At 44.3% G+C, this 25,647-nt stretch overlaps 1 protein-coding gene and 2 long non-coding RNA genes across 3 annotated transcripts in view; 1 reads left to right on the top strand and 2 right to left on the bottom strand.

Moving 5' to 3' along the window:
* LOC146185889 (uncharacterized) overlaps positions 1-2,633 on the bottom strand; it is a 34,935-nt gene extending 32,302 nt beyond the window's left edge. The window contains exons 1-9 of the mRNA XM_084605816.1: positions 2,555-2,633; positions 2,416-2,484; positions 2,245-2,316; positions 2,106-2,174; positions 1,935-2,006; positions 1,175-1,243; positions 1,004-1,075; positions 865-933; positions 75-200 (exon numbers count right to left, since the gene is read on the bottom strand). Coding sequence (XP_084461942.1) covers positions 75-200; positions 865-933; positions 1,004-1,075; positions 1,175-1,243; positions 1,935-2,006; positions 2,106-2,174; positions 2,245-2,316; positions 2,416-2,484; positions 2,555-2,633 — 697 coding nt within the window. The remainder of the gene's footprint in view (positions 1-74; positions 201-864; positions 934-1,003; positions 1,076-1,174; positions 1,244-1,934; positions 2,007-2,105; positions 2,175-2,244; positions 2,317-2,415; positions 2,485-2,554) is intronic.
* LOC146185887 (uncharacterized) overlaps positions 1-25,647 on the top strand; it is a 358,500-nt gene that overhangs the window by 150,308 nt on the left and 182,545 nt on the right. The window lies entirely within an intron of this gene.
* Positions 9,395-10,048, bottom strand: LOC146185890 (uncharacterized). Its single transcript, XR_014707825.1, has 5 exons — positions 9,977-10,048; positions 9,838-9,906; positions 9,690-9,731; positions 9,548-9,616; positions 9,395-9,449 (listed from the first exon to the last, which is right to left on the bottom strand). It is a non-coding gene; the product is annotated as an uncharacterized LOC146185890 (long non-coding RNA).

The raw sequence follows: 25,647 nt of genomic DNA on the forward strand, positions 1-25,647 counted from the left end.
AAGGGGGTGAAAAGAGAAAACAAAACCAAGAGTAAACGAAGATGAATAGAGAGACGATACACTATATTACTTACTTAATTTGCATACACCATCACTGTTCCTGATCATTCCTTTTCGACAGACGCATTGACCGTTTTGAACATCGCATTCCTCATTCATTCTTTCTTCGCACATTTTGACAGTCTCTGCATTGCATATACCTGCAAGTAAATGTAACAGTTATGATTTCACAAGAATGAGGCAAAAGCACATTTTCCGCTGTGAAGGCGCTCCTGAAGTTTCTAAACCACGAGTACTTTTTTTTCCTCATGTCCCAGACTGTTTGCTTCTGTAAGGGGATGAGGGTCCAAGCGGCGGAGTGTAGCAGCCACGAGGGCACGCTCTAGCTCAAATCTAATTCAGTCACATAGTATGGCTCAGTAGTTTGTGACATCTGCAATGCTCACACGTTGGAGAGCACACCATTGCGACGAGATGGGAATGGGCTTTAGTAAACGTCACTACCAGCCACAGGCGAAACAAGAATATATCATCTCAGCTAGGGTGGTCGAACGGTATTTTCAATCGAAGAAAGGGGTCAAATTTGGGCGAATTGGATATCCAGATTCCATGGGTAGACTACGACTGCATAGTCGTGTTTCGGGCCAGCAGTCGTAAGTGCTTTGCTGCATCGGCTCTTGCCGGTGGTATCTGGACAATGTTGATTGTATGGTGAGCCGATAGAGCAGCATCGTCAGCCAAGTCATTGCGACAAAGCCACTATGGCTTGGACAAAACCAATATTGTGGCGAATCAAACAAAGGAGCATTATCGCAGAATGTGAGAAATGAAACGGGTTGTGCGCATTGACTAGATCAAACTTACCTTCTGTAGGAGTTGTCAGTTCGGTAGTGCTGGCGGAGGCTGTTGTTGAAGAGGTCGTAGCGATCTCGGCTGCCATCAAGAAAACATTTGGAAAAATCAAACAATGGCTGACCATAAAGAAAGACCAGACCAAACTTACCTTGTGTCGAAGTAGTTGTCGGTTTGGTTGTACTAGCGGTAGCCGTGGTTGAGGAGGGCGTAGTGACCACGGCTGCCATGGATAAGAATATTGCGGCAAATAAAGAAAGGGGCATTATCGCACAATGTGAGAAATGAAGCATGTTGTGTGCATTGACTAGATCGAACTTACCTTCTGTAGGAGTTGTCGGCTCGGTAGTGGTGGCGGAGGCTAGTGTTGAAGAGGTCGTAGTTATCTCGGCTGCCATCAATTCACACATTTGGGCAAATCAAACAATGGATGAGGATAAAAAAGACGAGACCAAACTTACCTTGTGTCGAAGTAGTTGTCGGTTTGGTTGCACTAGCGGTAGTTTTGGTTGAGGAGAGCGTAGTGACCTCGGCTGCCATGGATACGAATATTGCGGCAAATAAACAAAGGGGCATTATCGCAATAATGTGAGAAATGAAGCATGTTGTGTGCATTGACTAGATCGAACTTACATTCTGTAGGAGTTGTCGGCTCGGTAGTGCTGGCGGAGGCTAATGTTGAAGAGGTCATAGTTATCTCGCCTGCCATCAATACAAACATTTGGGCAAATCAAACGATGGATGACCATAAAAAAGACTAGACCAAACTTACCTTGTGTCGAAGTAGTTGTCGGTTTGGTTGCACTAGCGGCAGCTGTGGTTGAGGAGAGCGTAGTGACCTCGGCTGCCATGGATACGAATATTTCGGCAAATAAACAAAGGGGCATTATCGCACAATGTGAGAAATGAAGCATGTTGTGTGCATTGACTAGATCGAACTTACCTTCTGTAGGAGTTGTCGGCTCGGTAGTGCTGGCGGAGGCTAATGTTGAAGAGGTCGTAGTTATCTCGGCTGCCATCAATACAAACATTTGGGCAAATCAAACAATGGATGAGCATAAAAAAGACAAGACCAAACTTACCTTGTGTCGAAGTAGTTGTCGGTGTTGTTGTACTAGCGGTAGCTGTGGTTGAGGAGAGCGTAGTGACCTCGGCTGCCATGGATACGAATATTGCGGCAAATAAACAAAGGGGAATTATCGCACAATGTGAGAAATGAAGCATGTTGTGTGCATTGACTAGATCGAACTTACCTTCTGCAGGAGTTGTCGACTCGGTAGTGCTGGCGGAGGCTAATGTTGAAGAGGTCGTAGTTATCTCGGCTGCCATCAATACAAACATTTGGGCAAATCAAACAATGGATGAGGATAAAAAAGACGAGACCAAACTTACCTTGTGTCGAAGTAGTTGTCGGTTTGATTGCACTAGCGGTAGCTGTGGTTGAGGAGAGCGTAGTGACCTCTGCTGCCATGAATGCGAATATTGCGGCAAATAAACAAAGGGGCATTATCGCACAATGTGAGCAATGAAGCATGTTGTGTGCATTGACTAGATCGAACTTACCTTCTGTAGGAGTTGTCGGCTCGGTAGTGCTGGCGGAGGCTAACGTTGAAGAGGTCGTAGTTATCTCGGCTGCCATCAATACAAACATTTCGGCAAATCAAACAATGGATGAACATAAAAAAGACGAGACCAAACTTACCTTGTGTCGAAGTAGTTGTCGGTGTTGTTGTACTAGCGGCAGCTGTGGTTGAGGAGAGCGTAGTGACCTCGGCTGCCATGGATACAAATATTGCGGCAAATAAACAAAGGGGCATTATCGCACAATGTGAGAAATGAAGCATGTTGTGTGCATTGACTAGATCGAACTTACCTTCTGCAGGAGCTGTCGACTCGGTAGTGCTGGCGGAGGCTAATGTTGAGGAGGTCGTAGTTATCTCGGCTGCCATCAATACAAACATTTGGGAAAATCAAACAATGGATGAGCATAAAAAAGACTAGACCAAACTTACCTTGTGTCGAAGTAGTTGTCGGTTTGGTTGTACTAGCGGTAGCTGTGGATGAAGAGAGTGTAGTGACCTCGACTGCGATGGATACAAATATTGCGGCAAATAAAGAAAGGGGCATTATCGCAGAATGTGAGAAATGAAGCGTGTTGTGTGGATTGACTAGATCAAACTTACCTTCTGTAGGAGTTGTCGGTTCGGTAGTGCTGGCGGAGGCTGTTGTTGAAGAGGTCGTAGTTATCTCGGCTGCCATCAATACAAACATTTGGGCAAATCAAACAATGGCTGACGATAAATAAAGACCAGACCAAACTTACCTGGTGTCGAGGTAGTTGTCGGTTTGGTTGTACTAGCGGTAGCTGTGGTTGAAGAGAGCGTAGTGACCTCGGCTGCCATCATACCTATGTTGTGGCAAATCAAAAAATGTGGCACCATCTCAGAATGTGATAAGCCAAGTATGTTATGTTCATTGACTAGATCGAACTTACCTTCTGTAGGAGTTGTCGGTTCGGTAGTGCTGGCGGAGGCTGTTGTCGAAGAGGTCGTAGTTATCTCGGCTGCCATCAATACAAACATTTGGGCAAATCAAACAATGGCTGACCATAAAAGAAGACTAGACCAAACTTACCTGGTGTCGAAGCAGTTGTCGGTTTGGTTGTACTAGCGGTAGCTGTGGTTGAGGAGAGCGTAGTGACCTCGGTTGCCATCATACCTATATTGTGGCAAATCAAGAAATGTGGCACCATCTCAGAATGTGATAAACGAAGTACGTTATGTTCATTGACTAGATCGAACTTACCTTCTGTAGGAGTTGTCGGTTCGGCGGAGGCTGTTGTCGAAGAGGTCGTAGTTATCTCGGCTGCCATCAACAAAAACATTTGGGCAAATCAAACAATGGCTGACCATAAAAAAAGACTAGACCAAACTTACCTGGTGTCGAAGTAGTTGTCGGTTTGGTTGTACTAGCGGTAGCTGTGGTTGAGGAGAGCGTAGTGACCACGGTTGCCATCATACCTATATTGTGGCAAATCAAGAAATGTGGCACCATCTCGGAATATGATAAACGAAGTATGTTATGTTCATTGACTAGATCGAACTTACCTTCTGTAGGAGTTGTCGGCTCGGTAGTGGTGGCGGAGGCTAATGTTGAAGAGGTCGTATTTATCTCGGCTGCCATCAATACAAACATTTGGGCAAATCAAACAATGGCTGACCATAAAAAAAAGACTAGACCAAACTTACCTGGTGTCGAAGTAGTTGTCGGTTTGGTTGTACTAGCGGCAGCTGTGGTTGAGGAGAGCGTAGTGACCTCGGTTGCTATCATACCTATATTGTGGCAAATCAAGAAATGTGGCACCATCTCAGAATGTGATAATCGAAGTGTGTTATGTTCACTGACTAGATCGAACTTACCTTCTGCAGGAGTTGTCGGTTCGGTAGTGCTGGCGGAGGCTGTTGTTGAAGAGGTCGTAGTTATCTCGGCTGCCATCAATACAAACATTTGGGCAAATCAAACAATGGCTGACCATAAAAAAGACTAGACCGAACTTACCTGGTGTCGAAGTAGTTGTCGGTTTGGTTGTACTAGCGGTAGCTGTGGTTGAGGAGAGCGTAGAGACCTCGGTTGCCATCATACCTATATTGTGGCAAATCAAGAAATGTGGCACCATCTCAGAATGTGATAAATAAAGTGTGTTATGTTCATTGACTAGATCGAACTTACCTTCTGCAGGAGTTGTCGGCTCGGTAGTGGTGGCGGAGGCTAATGTTGAAGAGGTCGTAGTTATCTCGGCTGCCATCAATTCACACATTTGGGCAAATCAAACAATGGATGAGGATAAAAAAGACGAGACCAAACTTACCTTGTGTCGAAGTAGTTGTCGGTTTGGTTGCACTAGCGGTAGTTGTGGTTGAGGAGAGCGTAGTGACCTCGGCTGCCATGGATACGAATATTGCGGCAAATAAACAAATGGGCATTATCGCAATAATGTGAGAAATGAAGCATGTTGTGTGCATGGACTAGATCGAACTTACATTCTGTAGGAGTTGTCGGCTCGGTAGTGCTGGCGGAGGCTAATGTTGAAGAGGTCGTGGTTATTTCGCCTGCCATCAATACAAACATTTGGGCAAATCAAACGATGGATGACCATAAAAAAGACTAGACCAAACTTACCTGGTGTCGAAGTCGTTGTCGGTTTGGTTGTACTAGAGGTAGCTGTGGTTGAGGAGAGCGTAGTGACCTCGGCTGCCATGGATACGAATGTTGCGGCAAATAAACAAATGGGCATTATCGCACAATGTGAGAAATGAAGCATGTTGTGTGCATTAACTAGATCGAACTTACCTTCTGTAGGAGTTGTCGCCTCTGTAGTGCTGGCGGAGGCTAATGTTGAAGAGGTCGTAGTTATCTCGCCTGCCATCAATACAAACATTTGGGCAAATCAAACGATGGATGACCATAAAAAAGACTAGACCAAACTTACCTTGTGTCGAAGTAGTTGTCGGTTTGGTTGCACTAGCGGTAGCTGTGGTTGAGGAGAGCGTAGTGACCTCGGCTGCCATGGATACGAATATTTCGGCAAATAAACAAAGGGGCATTATCGCACAATGTGAGAAATGAAGCATGTTGTGTGCATTGACTAGATCGAACTTACCTTCTGTAGGAGTTGTCGGCTCGGTATTGCTGGCGGAGGCTAATGTTGAAGAGGTCGTAGTTATCTCGGCTGCCATCAATACAAACATTTGGGCAAATCAAACAATGGATGAGCATAAAAAAGACAAGACCAAACTTACCTTGTGTCGAAGTAGTTGTCGGTGTTGTTGTACTAGCGGTAGCTGTGGTTGAGGAGAGCGTAGTGACCTCGGCTGCCATGGATACGAATATTGCGGCAAATAAACAAAGGGGCATTATCGCACAATGTGAGAAATGAACATGTTGTGTGCATTGACTAGATCGAACTTACCTTCTGCAGGAGTTGTCGACTCGGTAGTGCTGGCGGAGGCTAATGTTGAAGAGGTCGTAGTTATCTCGGCTGCCATCAATAAAAACATTTGGGCAAATCAAACAATGGATGAGGATAAAAAAGACGAGACCAAACTTACCTTGTGTCGAAGTAGTTGTCGGTTTGGTTGCACTAACGGTAGCTGTGGTTGAGGAGAGCGTAGTGACCACTGCTGCCATGGATGCGAATATTGCGGCAAATAAACAAAGGGGCATTATCGCACAATGTGAGCAATGAAGCATGTTGTGTGCATTGACTAGATCGAACTTACCTTCTGTAGGAGTTGTCGGCTCGGTAGTGCTGGCGGAGGCTAACGTTGAAGAGGTCGCAGTTATCTCGGCTGCCATCAATACAAACATTTCGGCAAATCAAACAATGGATGAGCATAAAAAAGACGAGACCAAACTTACCTTGTGTCGAAGTAGATGTCGGTGTTGTTGTACTAGCGGTAGCTGTGGTTGAGGAGAGCATAGTGACCTCGGCTGCCATGGATACGAATATTGCGGCAAATAAACAAAGGGACATTATCGCACAATGTGAGAAATGAAGCATGTTGTGTGCATTGATTAGATCGAACTTACCTTCTGCAGGAGTTGTCGACTCGGTAGTGCTGGCGGAGGCTAATGTTGAGGAGGTCGTAGTTATCTCGGCTGCCATCAATACAAACATTTGGGCAAATCAAACAATGGATGAGCATAAAAAAGACTAGACCAAACTTACCTTGTGTCGAAGTAGTTGTCGGTTTGGTTGTACTAGCGGTAGCTGTGGATGAGGAGAGCGTAGTGACCTCGACTGCCATGGATACAAATATTGCGGCAAATAAAGAAAGGGGCATTATCGCAGAATGTGAGAAATGAAGCGTGTTGTGTGGATTGACTAGATCAAACTTACCTTCTGTAGGAGTTGTCGGTTCGGTAGTGCTGGCGGAGGCTGTTGTTGAAGAGGTCGTAGTTATCTCGGCTGCCATCAATACAAACATTTGGGCAAATCAAACAATGGCTGACGATAAATAAAGACCAGACAAAACTTACCTGGTGTCGAGGTAGTTGTCGGTTTGGTTGTACTAGCGGTAGCTGTGGTTGAAGAGAGCATAGTGACCTCGGCTGCCATCATACCTATATTGTGGCAAATCAAGAAATGTGGCACCATCTCAGAATGTGATAAGCGAAGTATGTTATGTTCATTGACTAGATCGAACTTACCTTCTGTAGGAGTTGTCGGTTCGGTAGTGCTGGCGGAGGCTGTTGTCGAAGAGGTCGTAGTTATCTCGGCTGCCATCAATACAAACATTTGGGCAAATCAAACAATGGCTGACCATAAAAGAAGACTAGACCAAACTTACCTGGTGTCGAAGCAGTTGTCGGTTTGGTTGTACTAGCGGTAGCTGTGGTTGAGGAGAGCGTAGTGACCTCGGTTGCCATCATACCTATATTGTGGCAAATCAAGAAATGTGGCACCATCTCAGAATGTGATAAACGAAGTACGTTATGTTCATTGACTAGATCGAACTTACCTTTTGTAGGAGTTGTCGGTTCGGCGGAGGCTGTTGTCGAAGAGGTCGTAGTTATCTCGGCTGCCATCAACAAAAACATTTGGGCAAATCAAACAATGGCTGACCATAAAAAAAGACTAGACCAAACTTACTTGGTGTCGAAGTAGTTGTCGGTTTGGTTGTACTAGCGGTAGCTGTGGTTGAGGAGAGCGTAGTGACCACGGTTGCCATCATACCTATATTGTGGCAAATCAAGAAATGTGGCACCATCTCGGAATGTGATAAACGAAGTATGTTATGTTCATTGACTAGATCGAACTTACCTTCTGTAGGAGGTGTCGGCTCGGTAGTGGTGGCGGAGGCTAATGTTGAAGAGGTCGTATTTATCTCGGCTGCCATCAATACAAACATTTGGGCAAATCAAACAATGGCTGACCATAAAAAAAAGACTAGACCAAACTTACCTGGTGTCGAAGTAGTTGTCGGTTTGGTTGTACTAGCGGCAGCTGTGGTTGAGGAGAGCGTAGTGACCTCGGTTGCTATCATACCTATATTGTGGCAAATCAAGAAATGTGGCACCATCTCAGAATGTGATAAACGAAGTGTGTTATGTTCACTGACTAGATCGAACTTACCTTCTGCAGGAGTTGTCGGTTCGGTAGTGCTGGCGGAGGCTGTTGTTGAAGAGGTCGTAGTTATCTCGGCTGCCATCAATACAAACATTTGGGCAAATCAAACAATGGCTGACCATAAAAAAGACTAGACCGAACTTACCTGGTGTCGAAGTAGTTGTCGGTTTGGTTGTACTAGCGGTAGCTGTGGTTGAGGAGAGCGTAGAGACCTCGGTTGCCATCATACCTATATTGTAGCAAATCAAGAAATGTGGCACCATCTCAGAATGTGATAAATAAAGTGTGTTATGTTCATTGACTAGATCGAACTTACCTTGTGTAGGAGTTGTCGGTTCGGTAGTGCTGGCGGAGGCTGTTGTCGAAGAGGTCATAGTTATCTCGGCTGCCATCAATACCAACATTTTGGCAAATCAAGAGATGGCTGACCGTAAAAAAAGAATAGATGAAACTTACCTGATGTCGATGTAGTTGTCGGTTCGGTTGTACTAGCGGAAGCTGTGGTTGAGGAGAGCGTAGTGATCTCGGCTGCCATCAATACCAATATTGTGGCAAATTAAACAAAGTGGCTTCATCGCAGAATGTGATAAATGAAGTGTGTTGTGCGCACTGACTAGATGAAACGTACCTTTTGTAGGAGTTTTAGGTTCGGTAGTGGTGGCGGAGGCTTTTGTTGAAGAGGTCGTAGGGATGTCGGCTGCCATCAATACCAATATTTTGGCGAATCAAATAGTGGTTGAGCGTCGAATATAAAACTATATCAAACTTACCTGATGTCGATGTAGTTGTCGGTTCGGTTGTACTAGCGGAAGCTGTGGTTGAGGAGAGCGTAGTGATCTCGGCTGCCATCAATACCAATATTGTGGCAAATCAAACAAAGTGGCTCCATCGCAGAATATGATAAATGAAGTGTGTTGTGCGCATTGACTAGATGAAACGTACCTTTTGTGGGAGTTTTAGGTTCGGTAGTGGTGGCGGAGGCTGTTGTTGAAGAGGTCGTAGGGATCTCGGCTGCCATCAATACCAACATTTTGGCGAATCAAATATTGGTTGAGCGTCGAATAAAAAACTATATCAAACTTACCTGATGTCGATGTAGTTGTCGGTTCGGTTGTACTAGCGGAAGCTGTGGTTGAGGAGAGCGTAGAGATCTCGGCTGCCATCAATACCAATATTGTGGCAAATCAAACAAAGTGGCTCCATCGCAGAATGTGAGAAATGAAGTGTGTTGTGTGCATTCTAGATAAAACGTACCTTTTGTAGGAGTTTTAGGTTCGGTAGTGGTGGCGGAGGCTGTTGTTGAAGAGGTCGTAGGGATCTCGGCTGCCATCAATAACAACATTTTCGCGAATCAAATAGTGGTCGAGCATCGAATATAAAACTATATAAAACTTACCTGATGTCGATGTAGTTGTCGGTTCGGTTGTACTAGCGGAAGCTGTGGTTGAGGAGAGCGTAGAGATCTCGGCTGCCATCAATACCAATATTGTGGCAAATCAAACAAAGTGGCTCCATCGCAGATTGTGAGAAATGAAGTGCGTTGTGTGCATTCTAGATAAAACGTACCTTTTGTAGGAGTTTTAGGTTCGGTAGAAGTGGCGGAGGCTGTTGTTGAAGAAGTCTTAGGGATCTCGGCTGCCATCAATACCAACATTTTCGCGAATCAAATAGTGGTTGAGCGTTGAATATAAAACTATATCAGACTTACCAGATGTCGATGTAGTTGTCGGTTCGGTTGTACTAGCGGAAGCTGTGGTTGAGGAGAGTGTAGTGACCTCGGCAAATCAAACAAAGGCGCACCATCGCAGAATGTGAGAAATGAAGCGAGTTGTGTGCATTCAATAGATCAAACGTACCTTCTGTAGGAGGTGTCGGTTCGGTCGTGGTGGCGGAGGCTGTTGTTGAAGATGTAGTAGTTATCTCGGCTGCCATCAATACGAACATTTTGGCAAATCAAACAATGGCTGACCATAAAAAAAAATAGATCAAACTTACTTGGTGTCGAAGTAGTCGGTTCGGTTGTACTAGCGGTAGCTGTGGTTGAGGAGGCGGTAGTGACCTCGGCTGCCATCAATACCAATATTGTGGCAAATCAAACAGAGTGGCATCATCGCAGAATGTGATAAATGAAGTGTGTTTGTGCATTGACTACATGGAACGTACCTTGTGTAAGAGTTTTAGGTTTGGTGGTGGTGGCGGAGGCTGTTGTTGAAGAGGCCGTAGTGATCTCGTCTGCCATCAATACCAATGTTTTGTCAAATCAAACAGTGGTTGAGTGTCGAATATAAAACTATATCAAACTTACCTGATGTCGGTGTAGTTTTCGGTTCGGTAGTACCAGCGGAAGCCGCGGTTGAGGAGATCGTTGTGATCGCGGCTGCGATCAATACCATTATTGTGGCAAATCAAAGGAAAGGGCACCATCGCACGAAATACCAAATGAAGCGTGTTTTGTGCATTGAATAGATTAAGCTTACCTGGTGTCGAAATAGATGTCTGTTCGCTAGTACTAGTGGAAGCTGTGGTTGAGGAGAGCGTGGTGACCTCGGCTGCCATCATACCAATATTTTGGCAAATCAAACAATGGTTGAGCGTCGAATATAACACTATATCAAACTTACCTGATGTCGATGTAGTTGTCGGTTCGGTAGTACCAGCAGAAGCCGCGGTTAAGGAGATCGTAGTAATCTCGGCTGCGATCAATACCATTATTGTGGCAAATCAAAGGAAAGGGCACCATCGCACGAAATACCGAATGTAGCGTGTTTTGTGCATTGACTACATTAAAGCTTACCTGGTGTCGAAATAGATGTCTGTTCGCTAGTACTAGTGGAAGCTGTGGTTGAGGAGAGCGTGGTGACCTCGGCTGCCATCATACCAATATTTTGGCAAATCAAACAATGGTTGAGCGTCGAATATAACACTACATAAAACTTACCTGATGTCGATGTAGTTGTCGGTTCGGTAGTACCAGCGGAAGCCGCGGTTAAGGAGATCGTAGTGATCTCGGCTGCGATCAATACCATTATTGTGGCAAATCAAAGGAAAGGGCACCATCGCACGAAATACCAAATGAAGCGTGTTTTGTGCATTGACTACATTAAAGCTTACCTGGTGTCGAAATAGATGTCTGTTCGCTAGTACTAGTGGAAGCTGTGGTTGAGGAGAGCGTGGTGACCTCGGCTGTCATCATACCAATATTTTGGCAAATCAAACAATGGTTGAGCGTCGAATATAAAACTATATCAAACTTACCTGATGTCGATGTAGTTGTCGGTTCAGTAGTACCTGCGGAAGCCGCGATTGAGGAGATCGTAGTGATCTCGGCTGCGATCAATACCATTATTGTGGCAAATCAAAGGAAAGGGCACCATCGCACGAAATACCAAATGAAGCGTGTTTTGTGCATTGACTAGATTAAAGCTTACCTGGTGTCGAAATAGATGTCTGTTCGCTAGTACTAGTGGAAGCTGTGGTTGAGGAGAGCGTGGTGACCTCGGCTGTCATCATACCAATATTTGGCAAATCAAACAATGGTTGAGCGTCGAATATAAAACTATATAAAACTTACCTGATGTCGATGTAGTTGTCGGTTCGGTTGTACTAGCGGAAGCTGTGGTTGAGGAGAGCGTAGAGATCTCGGCTGCCATCAATACCAATATTGTGGCAAATCAAACAAAGTGGCTCCATCGCAGAATGTGAGAAATGAAGTGCGTTGTGTGCATTCTAGATAAAACGTACCTTTTGTAGGAGTTTTAGGTTCGGTAGAAGTGGCGGAGGCTGTTGTTGAAGAAGTCTTAGGGATCTCGGCTGCCATCAATACCAACATTTTCGCGAATCAAATAGTGGTTGAGCGTTGAATATAAAACTATATCAGACTTACCAGATGTCGATGTAGTTGTCGGTTCGGTTGTACTAGCGGAAGCTGTGGTTGAGGAGAGTGTAGTGACCTCGGCAAATCAAACAAAGGCGCACCATCGCAGAATGTGAGAAATGAAGCGAGTTGTGTGCATTCAATAGATCAAACGTACCTTCTGTAGGAGGTGTCGGTTCGGTCGTGGTGGCGGAGGCTGTTGTTGAAGATGTAGTAGTTATCTCGGCTGCCATCAATACGAACATTTTGGCAAATCAAACAATGGCTGACCATAAAAAAAAATAGATCAAACTTACTTGGTGTCGAAGTAGTCGGTTCGGTTGTACTAGCGGTAGCTGTGGTTGAGGAGGCGGTAGTGACCTCGGCTGCCATCAATACCAATATTGTGGCAAATCAAACAGAGTGGCATCATCGCAGAATGTGATAAATGAAGTGTGTTTGTGCATTGACTACATGGAACGTACCTTGTGTAAGAGTTTTAGGTTTGGTGGTGGTGGCGGAGGCTGTTGTTGAAGAGGCCGTAGTGATCTCGTCTGCCATCAATACCAATGTTTTGTCAAATCAAACAGTGGTTGAGTGTCGAATATAAAACTATATCAAACTTACCTGATGTCGGTGTAGTTTTCGGTTCGGTAGTACCAGCGGAAGCCGCGGTTGAGGAGATCGTTGTGATCGCGGCTGCGATCAATACCATTATTGTGGCAAATCAAAGGAAAGGGCACCATCGCACGAAATACCAAATGAAGCGTGTTTTGTGCATTGAATAGATTAAGCTTACCTGGTGTCGAAATAGATGTCTGTTCGCTAGTACTAGTGGAAGCTGTGGTTGAGGAGAGCGTGGTGACCTCGGCTGCCATCATACCAATATTTTGGCAAATCAAACAATGGTTGAGCGTCGAATATAACACTATATCAAACTTACCTGATGTCGATGTAGTTGTCGGTTCGGTAGTACCAGCAGAAGCCGCGGTTAAGGAGATCGTAGTAATCTCGGCTGCGATCAATACCATTATTGTGGAAAATCAAAGGAAAGGGCACCATCGCACGAAATACCAAATGTAGCGTGTTTTGTGCATTGACTACATTAAAGCTTACCTGGTGTCGAAATAGATGTCTGTTCGCTAGTACTAGTGGAAGCTGTGGTTGAGGAGAGCGTGGTGACCTCGGCTGCCATCATACCAATATTTTGGCAAATCAAACAATGGTTGAGCGTCGAATATAACACTACATAAAACTTACCTGATGTCGATGTAGTTGTCGGTTCGGTAGTACCAGCGGAAGCCGGGGTTAAGGAGATCGTAGTGATCTCGGCTGCGATCAATACCATTATTGTGGCAAATCAAAGGAAAGGGCACCATCGCACGAAATACCAAATGAAGCGTGTTTTGTGCATTGACTACATTAAAGCTTACCTGGTGTCGAAATAGATGTCTGTTCGCTAGTACTAGTGGAAGCTGTGGTTGAGGAGAGCGTGGTGACCTCGGCTGTCATCATACCAATATTTTGGCAAATCAAACAATGGTTGAGCGTCGAATATAAAACTATATCAAACTTACCTGATGTCGATGTAGTTGTCGGTTCAGTAGTACCTGCGGAAGCCGCGATTGAGGAGATCGTAGTGATCTCGGCTGCGATCAATACCATTATTGTGGCAAATCAAAGGAAAGGGCACCATCGCACGAAATACCAAATGAAGCGTGTTTTGTGCATTGACTAGATTAAAGCTTACCTGGTGTCGAAATAGATGTCTGTTCGCTAGTACTAGTGGAAGCTGTGGTTGAGAAGAGCGTGGTGACCTCGGCTGCCATCATACCAATATTTTGCCAAATCAAACAATGATTGAGCGTCGAATATAAAACTATATCAAACTTACCTGATGTCGATGTAGTTCTCGGTTCAGTAGTACCTGCGGAAGCCGCGGTTGAGGAGATCGTAGTGATCTCGGCTGCGATCAATACCATTATTGTGGCAAATCAAAGGAAAGGGCACCATCACACGAAATACCAAATGAAGCGTGTTTTGTGCATTGACTAGATTAAAGCTTACCTGGTGTCGAAATAGATGTCTGTTCGCTAGTACTGGTGGAAGCTGTGGTTGAGGAGAGCGTGGTGACCTCGGCTGCCATCGTACCAATATTTTGGCAAATCAAACAATGGTTGAGCTTCGAATATAACACTATATAAAACTTACCTGATGTCGATGTAGTTGTCGGTTCGGTAGTACCAGCGGAAGCCGCGGTTAAGGAGATCGTAGTGATCTCGGCTGCGATCAGTACCATTATTGTGGCAAATCAAAGGAAAGGGCACCATCGCACGAAATACCAAATGTAGCGTGTTTTGTGCATTGACTACATTAAAGCTTACCTGGTGTCGAAATAGATGTCTGTTCGCTAGTACTAGTGGAAGCTGTGGTTGAGGAGAGCGTGGTGACCTCGGCTGTCATCATACCAATATTTTGGCAAATCAAACAATGGTTGAGCGTCGAATATAAAAATATATCAAACTTACCTGATGTCGATGTAGTTGTCCGTTCGGTAGTACCAGCGGAAGGCGCGGTTGAGGAGACCGTAGTGATCTCGGCTGCGATCAATACCATTATTGTGGCAAATCAAAGGAAAGGGCACCATCGCACGAAATACCAAATGAAGCGTGTTTTGTGCATTGACTAGATTAAAGCTTACCTGGTGTCGAAATAGATGTCGGTTCGGTAGTACCAGCGGAAGCCGCGGTTGAGGAGATCGTAGTGATCTCGGCTGCGATCAATACCATTATTGTGACGAATCAAAGGAAAGGGCACCATCGCACGAAATACCAAATGTAGCGTGTTTTGTGCATTGACTAGATTAAAGCTTACCTGGTGTCGAAATAGATGTCTGTTCGCTCGTACTAGTGGAAGCTGTGGTTGAGGAGAGCGTGGTGACCTCGGCTGTCATCATACCAATATTTGGCAAATCAAACAATGGTTGAGCGTCGAATATAAAACTATATCAAACTTACCTGATGTCGATGTAGTTGTCGATTCGGTTGTACTAGCGGAAGCTGTGGTTGAGGAGAGCGTGGTGACCTCAGCTGCCATCATACCAATATTTTGGCAAATCAATCAATGGTTGAGCGTCGAATATAAATCTATATCAAACTTACCTGATGTCGATGTAGTTGTCGGTTCGGTAGTACCAGCGGAAGCCGCGGTTGAGGAGATCGTAGTGATCTCGGCTGCGATCAATACCATTATTGTGGCAAATCAAAGGAAAGGGCACCATCGCACGAAATACCAAATGAAGCGTGTTTTTTGCATTGACTAGATTAAAGCTTACCTGGTGTCGAAATAGATGTCTGTTCGCTAGTACTAGTGGAAGCTGTGGTTGAGGAGAGCGTGGTGACCTCGGCTGCCATCATACCAATATTTTGGCAAATCAAACAATGGTTGAGCGTCGAATATAAAACTATATCAAACTTACCTGATGTCGATGTAGTTGTCGGTTCGGTAGTACCAGCGGAAGCCGCGGTTAAGGAGATCGTTGTGATCTCGGCTGCGATCAATACCATTATTGTGGCAAATCAAAGGAAAGGGCACCATCGCACGAAGTACCAAATGAAGCGTGTTTTTTGCATTGACTAGATTAAAGCTCACCTGGTGTCGAAATAGATGTCTGTTCGCTAGTACTAGTGGAAGCTGTGGTTGAGGAGAGCGTGGTGACCTCGGCTGTCATCATACCAATATTTTGGCAAATCAAACAATGGTTGAGCGTCGAATAGAAAACTATATCAAACTTACCTGATGTCGATGTAGTTGTCGATTCGGTTGTACTAGCGGAAGCTGTGGTTGAGGAGAGCGTGGTGACCTCGGCTGCCATCATACCAATATTTTGGCAAATCAAACAATGGTTGAGCGTCGAATATAAAACTATATCAAACTTACCTGAAGTGGATGTAGATGTCGGTTTGGTAGTACCAGCGGAAGCCGCGGTTGAGGAGATCGTAGTGATCTCGGCTGCGATCAATACCATTATTGTGGCAAATCAAAGGAAAGGGCACCATCGCACGAAATACCAAATGTAGCGTGTTTTGTGCATTGACTAGATTAAAGCTTACCTGGTGTCGAAATAGATGTCTTTTCGCTAGCACTAGTGGAAGCTGTTGTTGAGGAGAGCGTGGTGACCTCGGCTGCCATCATACCAATATTTTGGCAAATCAAACAGTGGTTGAGCGTCGAATATAAAACTATATCAAACTTACCTGATGTCGATGTAGTTGTCGGTTCGATAGTACCAGCGGAAGCCGGGGTTGAGGAGGTCGTAGTGATCTCGGCTGCGATCAATACCATTATTGTGGCAAATCAAAGGAAAGGGCACCATCTCACGAAATACCAAATGAAGCGTGTTTTGCGCATTGACTAGATTAAAGCTTACCTGGTGTCGAAATAGATGTCTGTTCGCTAGTACTAGTGGAAGCTGTGGTTGAGGATAGCGTGGTGACCTCGGCTGTCATCATACCAATATTTTGGCAAATCAAACAATGGTTGAGCGTCGAATATAAAACTATATCAAAATTACCTGATGTCGATGTAGTTGTCGGTTCGGTTGTACTAGCGGAATCTGTGGTTGAGGAGAGCGTAGTGACCTCGGCTGCCATCAATACCAATATTGTGGCAAATCAAACAAAGTGGCACCATCGCGGAATGTGTAACATGAAGCGTGTTGTGTACGTTGACTAAAACTTACCTTTTGGAGGAGTTGTCGTTTCGGTAGTGCTGGCGGTAGCTGTTGCCGACTTAGTCGTTGTGATCTCGGCTGCCATCACTACCAGTGTTGTGGAAAAACAGAGTCATGCTCCGGAAGGCAAATGCATAAATTAAGGTTGTTTTTAGTTTATCCTGGATTGAACGTTCCTGGTGTGGAAGAAATTTTCGGCTGAGCTATGCTACCGGATGCTGTCTCCGAGGAGGTCATTGTGCTTTCAGCGGCGGCTGTCATAAAATACCAGCGTTGTGGTGAATGAAAAGTGGGGCCGCGGGAAACACAACACTCGGAAATTAACTTTGCTTTATTAATTTTTGGCAAAAACATAATTGATATCACCGAAAAAAGATTGAACTGTGCAACTCTCGGGATACCGGGCATTTTGAATGAATATTTGTTCACAGTTGTCGTGATCAGAAATACTGGCGCAGTGACACGTTGCGAATCATGGGTGTGGAGAAAGCCCGAAGGTTGAGTGGATAATTGCGTCCGGTGGTACTCCTTATAATCGGCATTTCTGCCGTTGCCAGAAGCGGAATTTGAAGTATGGGCACTCAGAAAGTGATGTCACTGAAAGGACCGGTTTTTGAGGATCGGGTGTGTAGAATGCTAACTGATAATGTCTTGTTGTGCAGCTCAATAACGAGCTTTTAGATCCCCCATTGGCTCGCTGCTGTGGTTAACAAGCTTCTGCGAATTTGTGTTACGGTTAATATCTTGTATACGACCTTTCTCGCGTTTTTCGTCTTTTGACCCCATGTATCGATATCAAGGAAAAGCTCAGACCGTATGTAGCTTCCATGTGCATGCCCCCAGGCACTTTTGTTTTATATTAACCACCTTATATGAGATATGATTTAGGTACACTCTTCGATCTCATTGATGAAATGAAACTGTGTAAAGAAAACTGGCTAAAAAGAGTCGATTGGCTAAAGAAAGCTTGCTCTAAAATTATCGGCACTCTTGGGGTTCGCCTTTAAGGGTATGACGCGAAAGCGCAGGCCGCCAATCCACATACACAGGCCCGCTTTAACCAAGCCGCATGAACACGTATACGTAGACTAGAGGTAACGTGAATGGAAGGCTCCATTTAGGCTGATTCTGATATCACCTTCCCATTAGAAAGGAGAGGCCCGAGTTCGTCCGTTTAGTGCTGGGACATGTCAGCTGCTGGTTACCGCCTTGAGGCGCAACGCTCGTGATTTTCCTCTCGCAAATTCAACGCCGGCGGACAGCCTCCTACACCATTTTTTGTGAAGGGGAAATTTAACGCTATCGCAATAAAGATGAAGAACTTTGCTCTTATGTTACTATAAAGGCTGAAGCTGCGGGCATAAGTGCTGTTGTGAAGGAGAACTCGAAACTAAGTACTCTAATATCTCCTAGAATAGACGGATATGAGGATACAGCCCACTTCTCTTTGTCTTCAACCTAAAAGATACCCCATGGAGAACATGGAGCGAATTTGAGGGGAATATCAAGGTTTGTAAAAATACTTTGGCATAACCATTTACCTTAATAAATTGATGAAACCCACAGACGGAGTCGCTACGACGAGAAAAAGATAGGCCAATAATTGCAAAATTTGATCTCTTGAATACTCAAAAAGCTGTCAGGTCGCGTGCCAACACTCTTAAAACTCTTTACGCAGTGTTTTTTGAATACATCTCTACGACCCGGTTCCGCACTTAGTCGGCTGGAATTTTCCTAGTGAGAAAAAAAAAAAAAAACCGTGCGAATTATACCAAACTTCCCATAAATAGCAGTAGGCATAGTCTTAAAACTGGTATGATTCCCGCCTTATGAACGCGGTGGTACAACAGCTTGGAGCTTGAAAACCAGGTATAAATAAATTTCTTCTACGTATCTCAGCAGTCATGTGTTATTACGCATTGTAATGAATACGACTATATATATATATATATATATATATATATATATATATATATATATATATATATATATATATATGTGTGTGTGTGTGTGTGTGTGTGTGTGTGTGTGTGTGTGTGTGTGTGTGTGTGTGTGTGTGTGTGTGTGTGTGTGTGTGTGTGTGTGTGTGTGTGTGTGTGTGTGTGTGTGTGTGTGTGTGTGTGTGTTGACCAACTCCGATTTATATGCTGACATCCCTAGCTGTAGCCGCGTTTAAATGAATGAGACGGCAGCGCATCGTATTTCCTAGCACATCTCGATAAGACGATGTTTTATCGTCTACCTATTCCGTGTGAAGTCGGTGGCGCCGCTCAGCGTCGCATTTTTGAGTGAGAGCGAAACTGATTGCACTGTTCTGGTTGCGTTCCCACGGCACCACAGCATCTCTTGTCGGTCTTGTGATACCTGCGTTATATTGCCTAGAATATACCTGCGTCAAGCATCCCACCGCAGCAGTTCGTTTATACATTTTTTGTTATTACTTTAGCGCCGCGACATGGTGTACACCTAGCTCACGTCCTAGTCCTACCTACAACTATACAGCGTTGCCCTCGGATACGACAGCCTGCAGCGAGGCGCCGTTGCGGGCTACCGGACGTTCTGGAGGGAGGACTAGCAACGAATAGGTTTTAAAACAAGGAGTGGATTTTAAAATGCATTTTTGTTTTATAGTGCAGGCTTGAAAAAGCGTGCCCAGAGCGCTCGAACAATGCCCGGCTGTGTGAAGGAAGATAAGTGTTAAAACAATACCTGGTTTAAAAACATTCTCTTATACCGACCGTTTACTTATTCAGAGCCCTAGACAACTGTGCCGTGTGAAATATCTACCCGTCTATCGACACAAGAGTGCCGTATCACACGGTAAGGTTCCGTTTGGCATACACGAGTCATAAAGGTAGACGTGCCGGATTACCGGCCGCGATTATAACCAGAGATAGCATGTAATATCGGGGTACGCGTAGCCAAAATTTGCAGTTACAAAGGCGGTTAGAAGCGCTGTGGAGGTTACGCGATGCACTTACGCTAACCGGAACGCTGCGGCCGAACTCTTTAATTTTCTGTTGGATGACTTGAAAATGCGTTCGATTGCGATGCCGTCTTGAATCGAGTAGCTGACCGATGCTAATATTGCTTATGATTGCGAGAAATGCTGTTATTTCCTCGCGAGATAGAGAATACGTCCAGGGCACGCCCCGAACTCCGACATCCTGTGTGTCATCTGCCCGTTTGTACGCCGCCAGTGCGGACTGATTTTCACCAGAAGTGAGCACTGGCGTGCATTCCCACCATTCGCAATACGATGCGTCGCTTTTTTACATGCATCTTAAAAGCGACTCTCCCCTCTCGGTCTACCCTAGTCCGACGAATTAATGCGATGCGCTTTCCTGGCACATTGTGCTGATTTACACGAGGGCGATGCGCTAGAAAGTTAATACGATGTGCTCTTGTCGCACTCATATAAACGCGGCTTGTGATATCGTCCACCTCGATAGCGCGAACATGCATACTTCGTGGACGCTTCCTTATCGACACTTATCGTTTAAATTTCACATTAAATTTGAAAGCCACTTGCGTATTCTTAAATTTCACCCGAATCGTAGTGATAGGCTAGTTACAGGCCTGCTGACGATGATGTTTTGATGCCCTTATATTACCCTGTAACTTTATTAAGTAACATTTTTTCGGGAGCGAATGTCTTGACATGTACTTGATGTTCGGCACGTCGCTTGTCATTACCCCGATAAATCATATTTGCCATTCTTCTAACGTCTCATCCTGACGATATTTCACCACATACGCGCCGATAAAAAAGGAGCTATTAATCAGTAATTCGTGACGTCAATGACAATCGCCGAGCACATATTGCACAACAAGATATTGAAAAAGTTAGAACCACATAAAACGGTGTCTACGATAGCATAAAATAACCACTTCATGGAATCATGTCTTTTCTTTTTAAACTACTCACATTGTTACATTGAAACAATCTGGTCAAGAACAAAATGCACGTACATCCATACGTAGCTGTCACCTCACGTTCAACGGTCATTGTCAGCTGGCCTGAATCCAACATTAACAGTATGCAAATAAAAAAAAGAATGCGCTTTATTCTTCTGCTAAACACTTAAATTGTTGATCTTCCTAAATTTTTGCTGTTCAGCAGATAATTTAGGAAGGTCAGTAGCCCTAAACCTATTCCGTCAGTGCCGTGATGCGATAAAGATACGTCACCCATTCTAAGCATCGATATGAACGATATGAAAACGAGGAGAACTGGAGAGAAAAATGCAAGGTTTATTTGTGTGGCTATAAGCCTCTTTGATGCGAAGAGGCTTAGTATTAGGGCACCGCTACGAGCAGAAGGCGTGAATCGGCTAAGTATTGGGCGGCTAGTCCTCTTTTTTCTGTTTTCCCCTGCGCATTTTCGCTTTTCACCGTGTTGATAACGCTCGCAGAGAGATTGTAACTGTAAAGTGATGTATACGCAGTCTCCCGGCCAGGGGCGCTCCCCCTGGTCGGCTTTCATTACTCCTCACGATCTACCTCTGGAAACGTTCCAACGATCTGGCGTTCCAAACATTCCTGTGGCACTGGTGCCCAAGGATGGCGGATTTATTAAAATGAATAACCCTGGGACTGTTCGAGCTGCTCTCCAGGCAGCCTCTACCCTGTATGACTCGATCACAGAAGTGAGGCAGTTTGGGCGTGGCGGGATACTGTGCCGATCTCCAGACCTCAATTGCGTGAAGGATCTGCTTAAATGCAATTCATTTGGATCACTTCAGGTGAGCAGCTTTATCCCTACTCATCTTGCATGCACAAAAAGATTAGTCCGAGGAGTAGACTCTTCTTTAACTCCAGCTGAGACCCTCGACCTTCTTTCGGCGGCTGGTGTGGTAGCGGTGTACCGTTGCAGCCGGGAGGTTAATAATACGCGGGTACCAACAGAGTCGGTGATTGCCACATTTGCGGGAACTTCATGCCCGTCAGAGATAAAAGCATGACCATTGATCTTCCGTGTGGATCCTCTTGATTCTAAGCCACTGCAGTGCACTAATTGCTGGCGATATGGTCACAGTGCTCGTGGTTGTAAGTCCTCCGTGCGGTGTTCCAAATGTGGCGATGGTCATCATTCGTCATCATGTTCACAACAACACGACAAATGCTGCCTTTGCGGTGGAGCCCACGCTGCAAACTCCTTGGAGTGTCCATCTCGAAAACAGGAGCTGCAAATTCTAGAGGTAATATATAGAAAACGCTGTTCGCGTCGTGACGCTGTAATAGAAGTTAAGGACCGATTACACGGTTATGCAGGTGTGTCAGCCCGATCAGGTGTGCCTCTGGATGCATCAATCTCAAAGGCGATAATGACTGCAGTGGAAGCATCAATGAATAAAATGGTCGACCGAATAGTTGCTACTGTCACAGAGTGTTTTTCTAACGTTCTGGCAGTTCAGCTAACGCAAGCCCTGCAGTCAGGAACAGCCCCTTTCATAGCAAATATGCCCTCTGAAAGCTTTCAACTGCTTGAAAGCACTACTGTTGCTTCGCCTAACAGGGCTGCTCTCCCAGATGACGATGAAAACATTGATGACGCAGAGATGGTAGAATCAGATGTAAGAATTCTAAAACGGTGTGGGTCTCCCATGTCAAATCATTCTTCTCCGCGGTCCCAACCAAAATCAAAGAAACATCAGCGTACATTAAAGCCAAAGGATAATATTTTGGGGCAGGCAGTTGCGGCTGCCAAGATTTCACAATCATAGGGGCACTAAGAGTTATCCAGTGGAACTGTCGTTCAATTCTAACAGCTTCAACAGATTTAGTTTACATTTCTTCTCAATATAATCCACACATAATTATTCTGCAAGAAACTTGGCTAACAGCCGAAAAGCATTTCTATTTACAAAATTATCATTCATTCCGACAAGATCGCCAATCAAAAGGAGGAGGTTTAATTATATTTGTCTGTACAAAATTCTGTCACAGGGCTAAGAGTTCTTTCCAGTTATCTTCTATAGATTGTGAGTTATTGGCGCTAGACTTTGACATTCCAGGGCACTGTCCGTTTTCCTTAGTGAATGCTTATTTCCCTAGCGGTGTACAAGATACAAAACCTCTAGATCTGCTATTAGTTAATTGTCGAAACTCAGTTCTTCTGGCTGGTGATTTTAATTCGCATCATGTGTCATGGGGCTACAAGACAGATAGTTGTGGCAAGCGTCTTTGGGATTGGATAACAAATAATAACTTTTCCTGTAGAAATTCGGGTTCAGCCACATTTATAAGAAAACACAGTCAATCTGTGTTAGATTTAACTTTTACCTCTCCCAGTCTCTTCGTTAATAATTGGTCGACACTTGATTGTGGCACCTTTAGTGACCACATACCGATTGCGTTTGAGGTTAATCACCCTGTAACTCCAGCGACTTCTCAGTTGAAGTCATTTATCAACTATAATAACTTTCAGTCAACGTTACGCTCTAATCTTGAGTCATTGACTAACACGGATGAAGAAGAAAAATCAAAACGCTTATGCTCGGTGATTGAGGATTGCCGTAAGAAGTCTGAGATCTTGGTACGGAGCTCAAAGGGGAATACTTCAGCTGTTTGGTGGAATGCTGATTGTTCCCGAGATTACAGACGTAGAAAGGCGGCATGGAAAAAGCTTCTCCACAACCAGTGCCCGAAAAACTGGCAGGATTACAAGTTCATTGCAGCTACTTTTAAACGTACAGTTGCAAAAGCGAAGGACGAGTATGATGCTAAGCATTTTGATTTCTTCTCTAAATCTGGCAATCGAACTGCTCTTTTTGGTTTTTTACGCTCGCGGAAAAAGATTCCGCAAGCACAAAATCTACATTCCTTTATTTTGACTCCACATGAAGCAATAGACACAATTGAAACAATTGCCAAAGGACTGGAGAAGCGTTTCTCGTCTACACTTCCTTCGGGCTCGATACCTGTAATGCCAATGGAACCAGTTAATTATGATCCCCAAATTTCTGTTTCTGAGCTTTCTCCTATAGTTATGAGATTACCAGCCGCTGCTCCCGGTCCTGATAAAGTAACTTCAAAAATGTTAAAAATTCTTTTTGACGAGTCACCTCAGACATTATTAGAGCTAGTAAATTATTCCATCAAACATGCTTGGATACACCCAGAATGGAAACTTGCCAAAATAATTCCTTTACTTAAGAATAAAGGCGGTGCCTTGTCCATTGATAATATTAGACCAATTGCATTAACATCAAACATTGTAAAATTAATTGAAAGAGTCATACTTATACGTGTTTCGGAATTCATGAATAAAGAAAATATCCTCAGCCCTTGCCAAATTGGTTTCCGTCAAAAGTGTTCCATCTGGAATGCGCATGCTGATCTCGAAAGTCGTGTTCTCTAAGCGCGGCGCCAAAAAATGTACGCTGCCTTGATAACGCTAGATATAGCCAAGGCCTATGATAGCGTTGAGCATAGCATTCTATCGCAAAAATTGAAATCTCTTCAGTTTCCACATTATTTAGTAGCCTGGATATCTGAATTCCTCCAAAACCGAGAGTTTTACTGTGCACTAAATGGCGTCCATTCTGGGAGATATAAGCAAGCCAGGGGAGTGCCGCAAGGAGCAGTCCTTTCACCAGTCCTTTTCAACATACTACTCAGCTCAATACCAGTTAATTATGACGTTCGCACTTACGTATATGCGGATGATATTGCGTTTTTTGCAACTGCATCGGATATTCAATCCCTTTATCTCCACTTGCAAACGTACCTAAACTCTATTGAGAATTGGTTGTGTGGCTTGCGTCTCACATTAAATGTCAACAAAAGCGCAGTCCTCGTATTTAACATAAAAGATTCTGTAAGTCTGTCTGTAATGTATCAGCAGCAAATAATACCACAGGTTAAATCATTAAAGTATTTAGGGGTCACTTATGATGATAATCTTTCATGGCAGCCCCACATTAACCATATTGCTACGAAAGGGGCTCGGGCCGTGGGCATGTTGCGCCGAATTAGTCGTCCCAGGTCTGGAATGCGGAGAGATGTCCTTTTAATGATTTATATTATGTATGTGCGTCCAATTTTAGAGTTTGGTTCAGTCTTGTTTTCTAGATCAGCAACTTATAAAATTCGACCGCTTGTTCTGTTGGAGCGAGAAGCACTTCGGTTGTGTCTGGGACTTCCAAAATTTGTTGCCAACAATGTGCTCTACCTTGAAGCCCGGATTCCACCCTTGATATATAGATTACAAATTCTAACCGTTCAGACGTACTTAAGGATATATGAATCAGAGTTTCACCGATCTATGTCTATTTTTTGCTGTCAACCGACCTCCTTTTTCGGTGTCCATTGGTCTAAATTTCACACCCCGCAGGTTGTTATGGTCAAAAATTTGCTGGACCCTTTAAATGTTTCCCTTCCTAGTATTCTACCCATACAAACCATCGGTTCATCTATTAAAATTGTCTTTGACGACATATTCCCCAATAATGCTAAAAACTTATCATCCGTTATTCTAAACGGATTATTAGAAGACCATTTAAGAAGTCTTTCTGCTAGTTTAGTTGTAGCTACTGACGCATCTCAAAGTAATGAAAAGGCGGGTGTGGGTATATATTGTCCACATTTAGACTGGTCTTTTTCTGTCCGGCTTCCGGACTTCACCCCAATTTTTGAGGCAGAGTTTCTGGCGGTGGTACTCGCTTTACGAAAATTAGACTCCTCTTTTTCTAAAGTGGCAGTAATTTCCGACTCTCTATCCTTGTGTTCATCTCTCTCTTCGTCGGTGGATTCTGCAATAGTAAAAACCTTTGTCTTCCTGATCCCTAGACATTTGAAAATTGTACATATGGTATGGGTTCCAGGCCACAGCAATGTGACCTTAAATGAATATGCTGACAATTTGGCAAAAGAGTCCCTCAACGGCCCCGCATTATCTATCCTTCCGGCGACCGCGTACATCACCGCAGCGAGGTTTCGAAGAAACGTCCTATTAAATATGAAAAATGGACATCTTTTAAGATCTGATGACTACCTGCATCTAAATTATTCTTGGAATAGAAAATTATGTCATTCACGGCAACTTGAGATTTCACTAACAAGGCTGCGATGCCGTAT

This window comes from Amblyomma maculatum, chromosome 6 (genome assembly GCF_055883805.1).
Source record: "Amblyomma maculatum isolate TAMU_Amacu chromosome 6, ASM5588380v1, whole genome shotgun sequence".
Classification (NCBI taxonomy): domain Eukaryota; kingdom Metazoa; phylum Arthropoda; class Arachnida; order Ixodida; family Ixodidae; genus Amblyomma; species Amblyomma maculatum.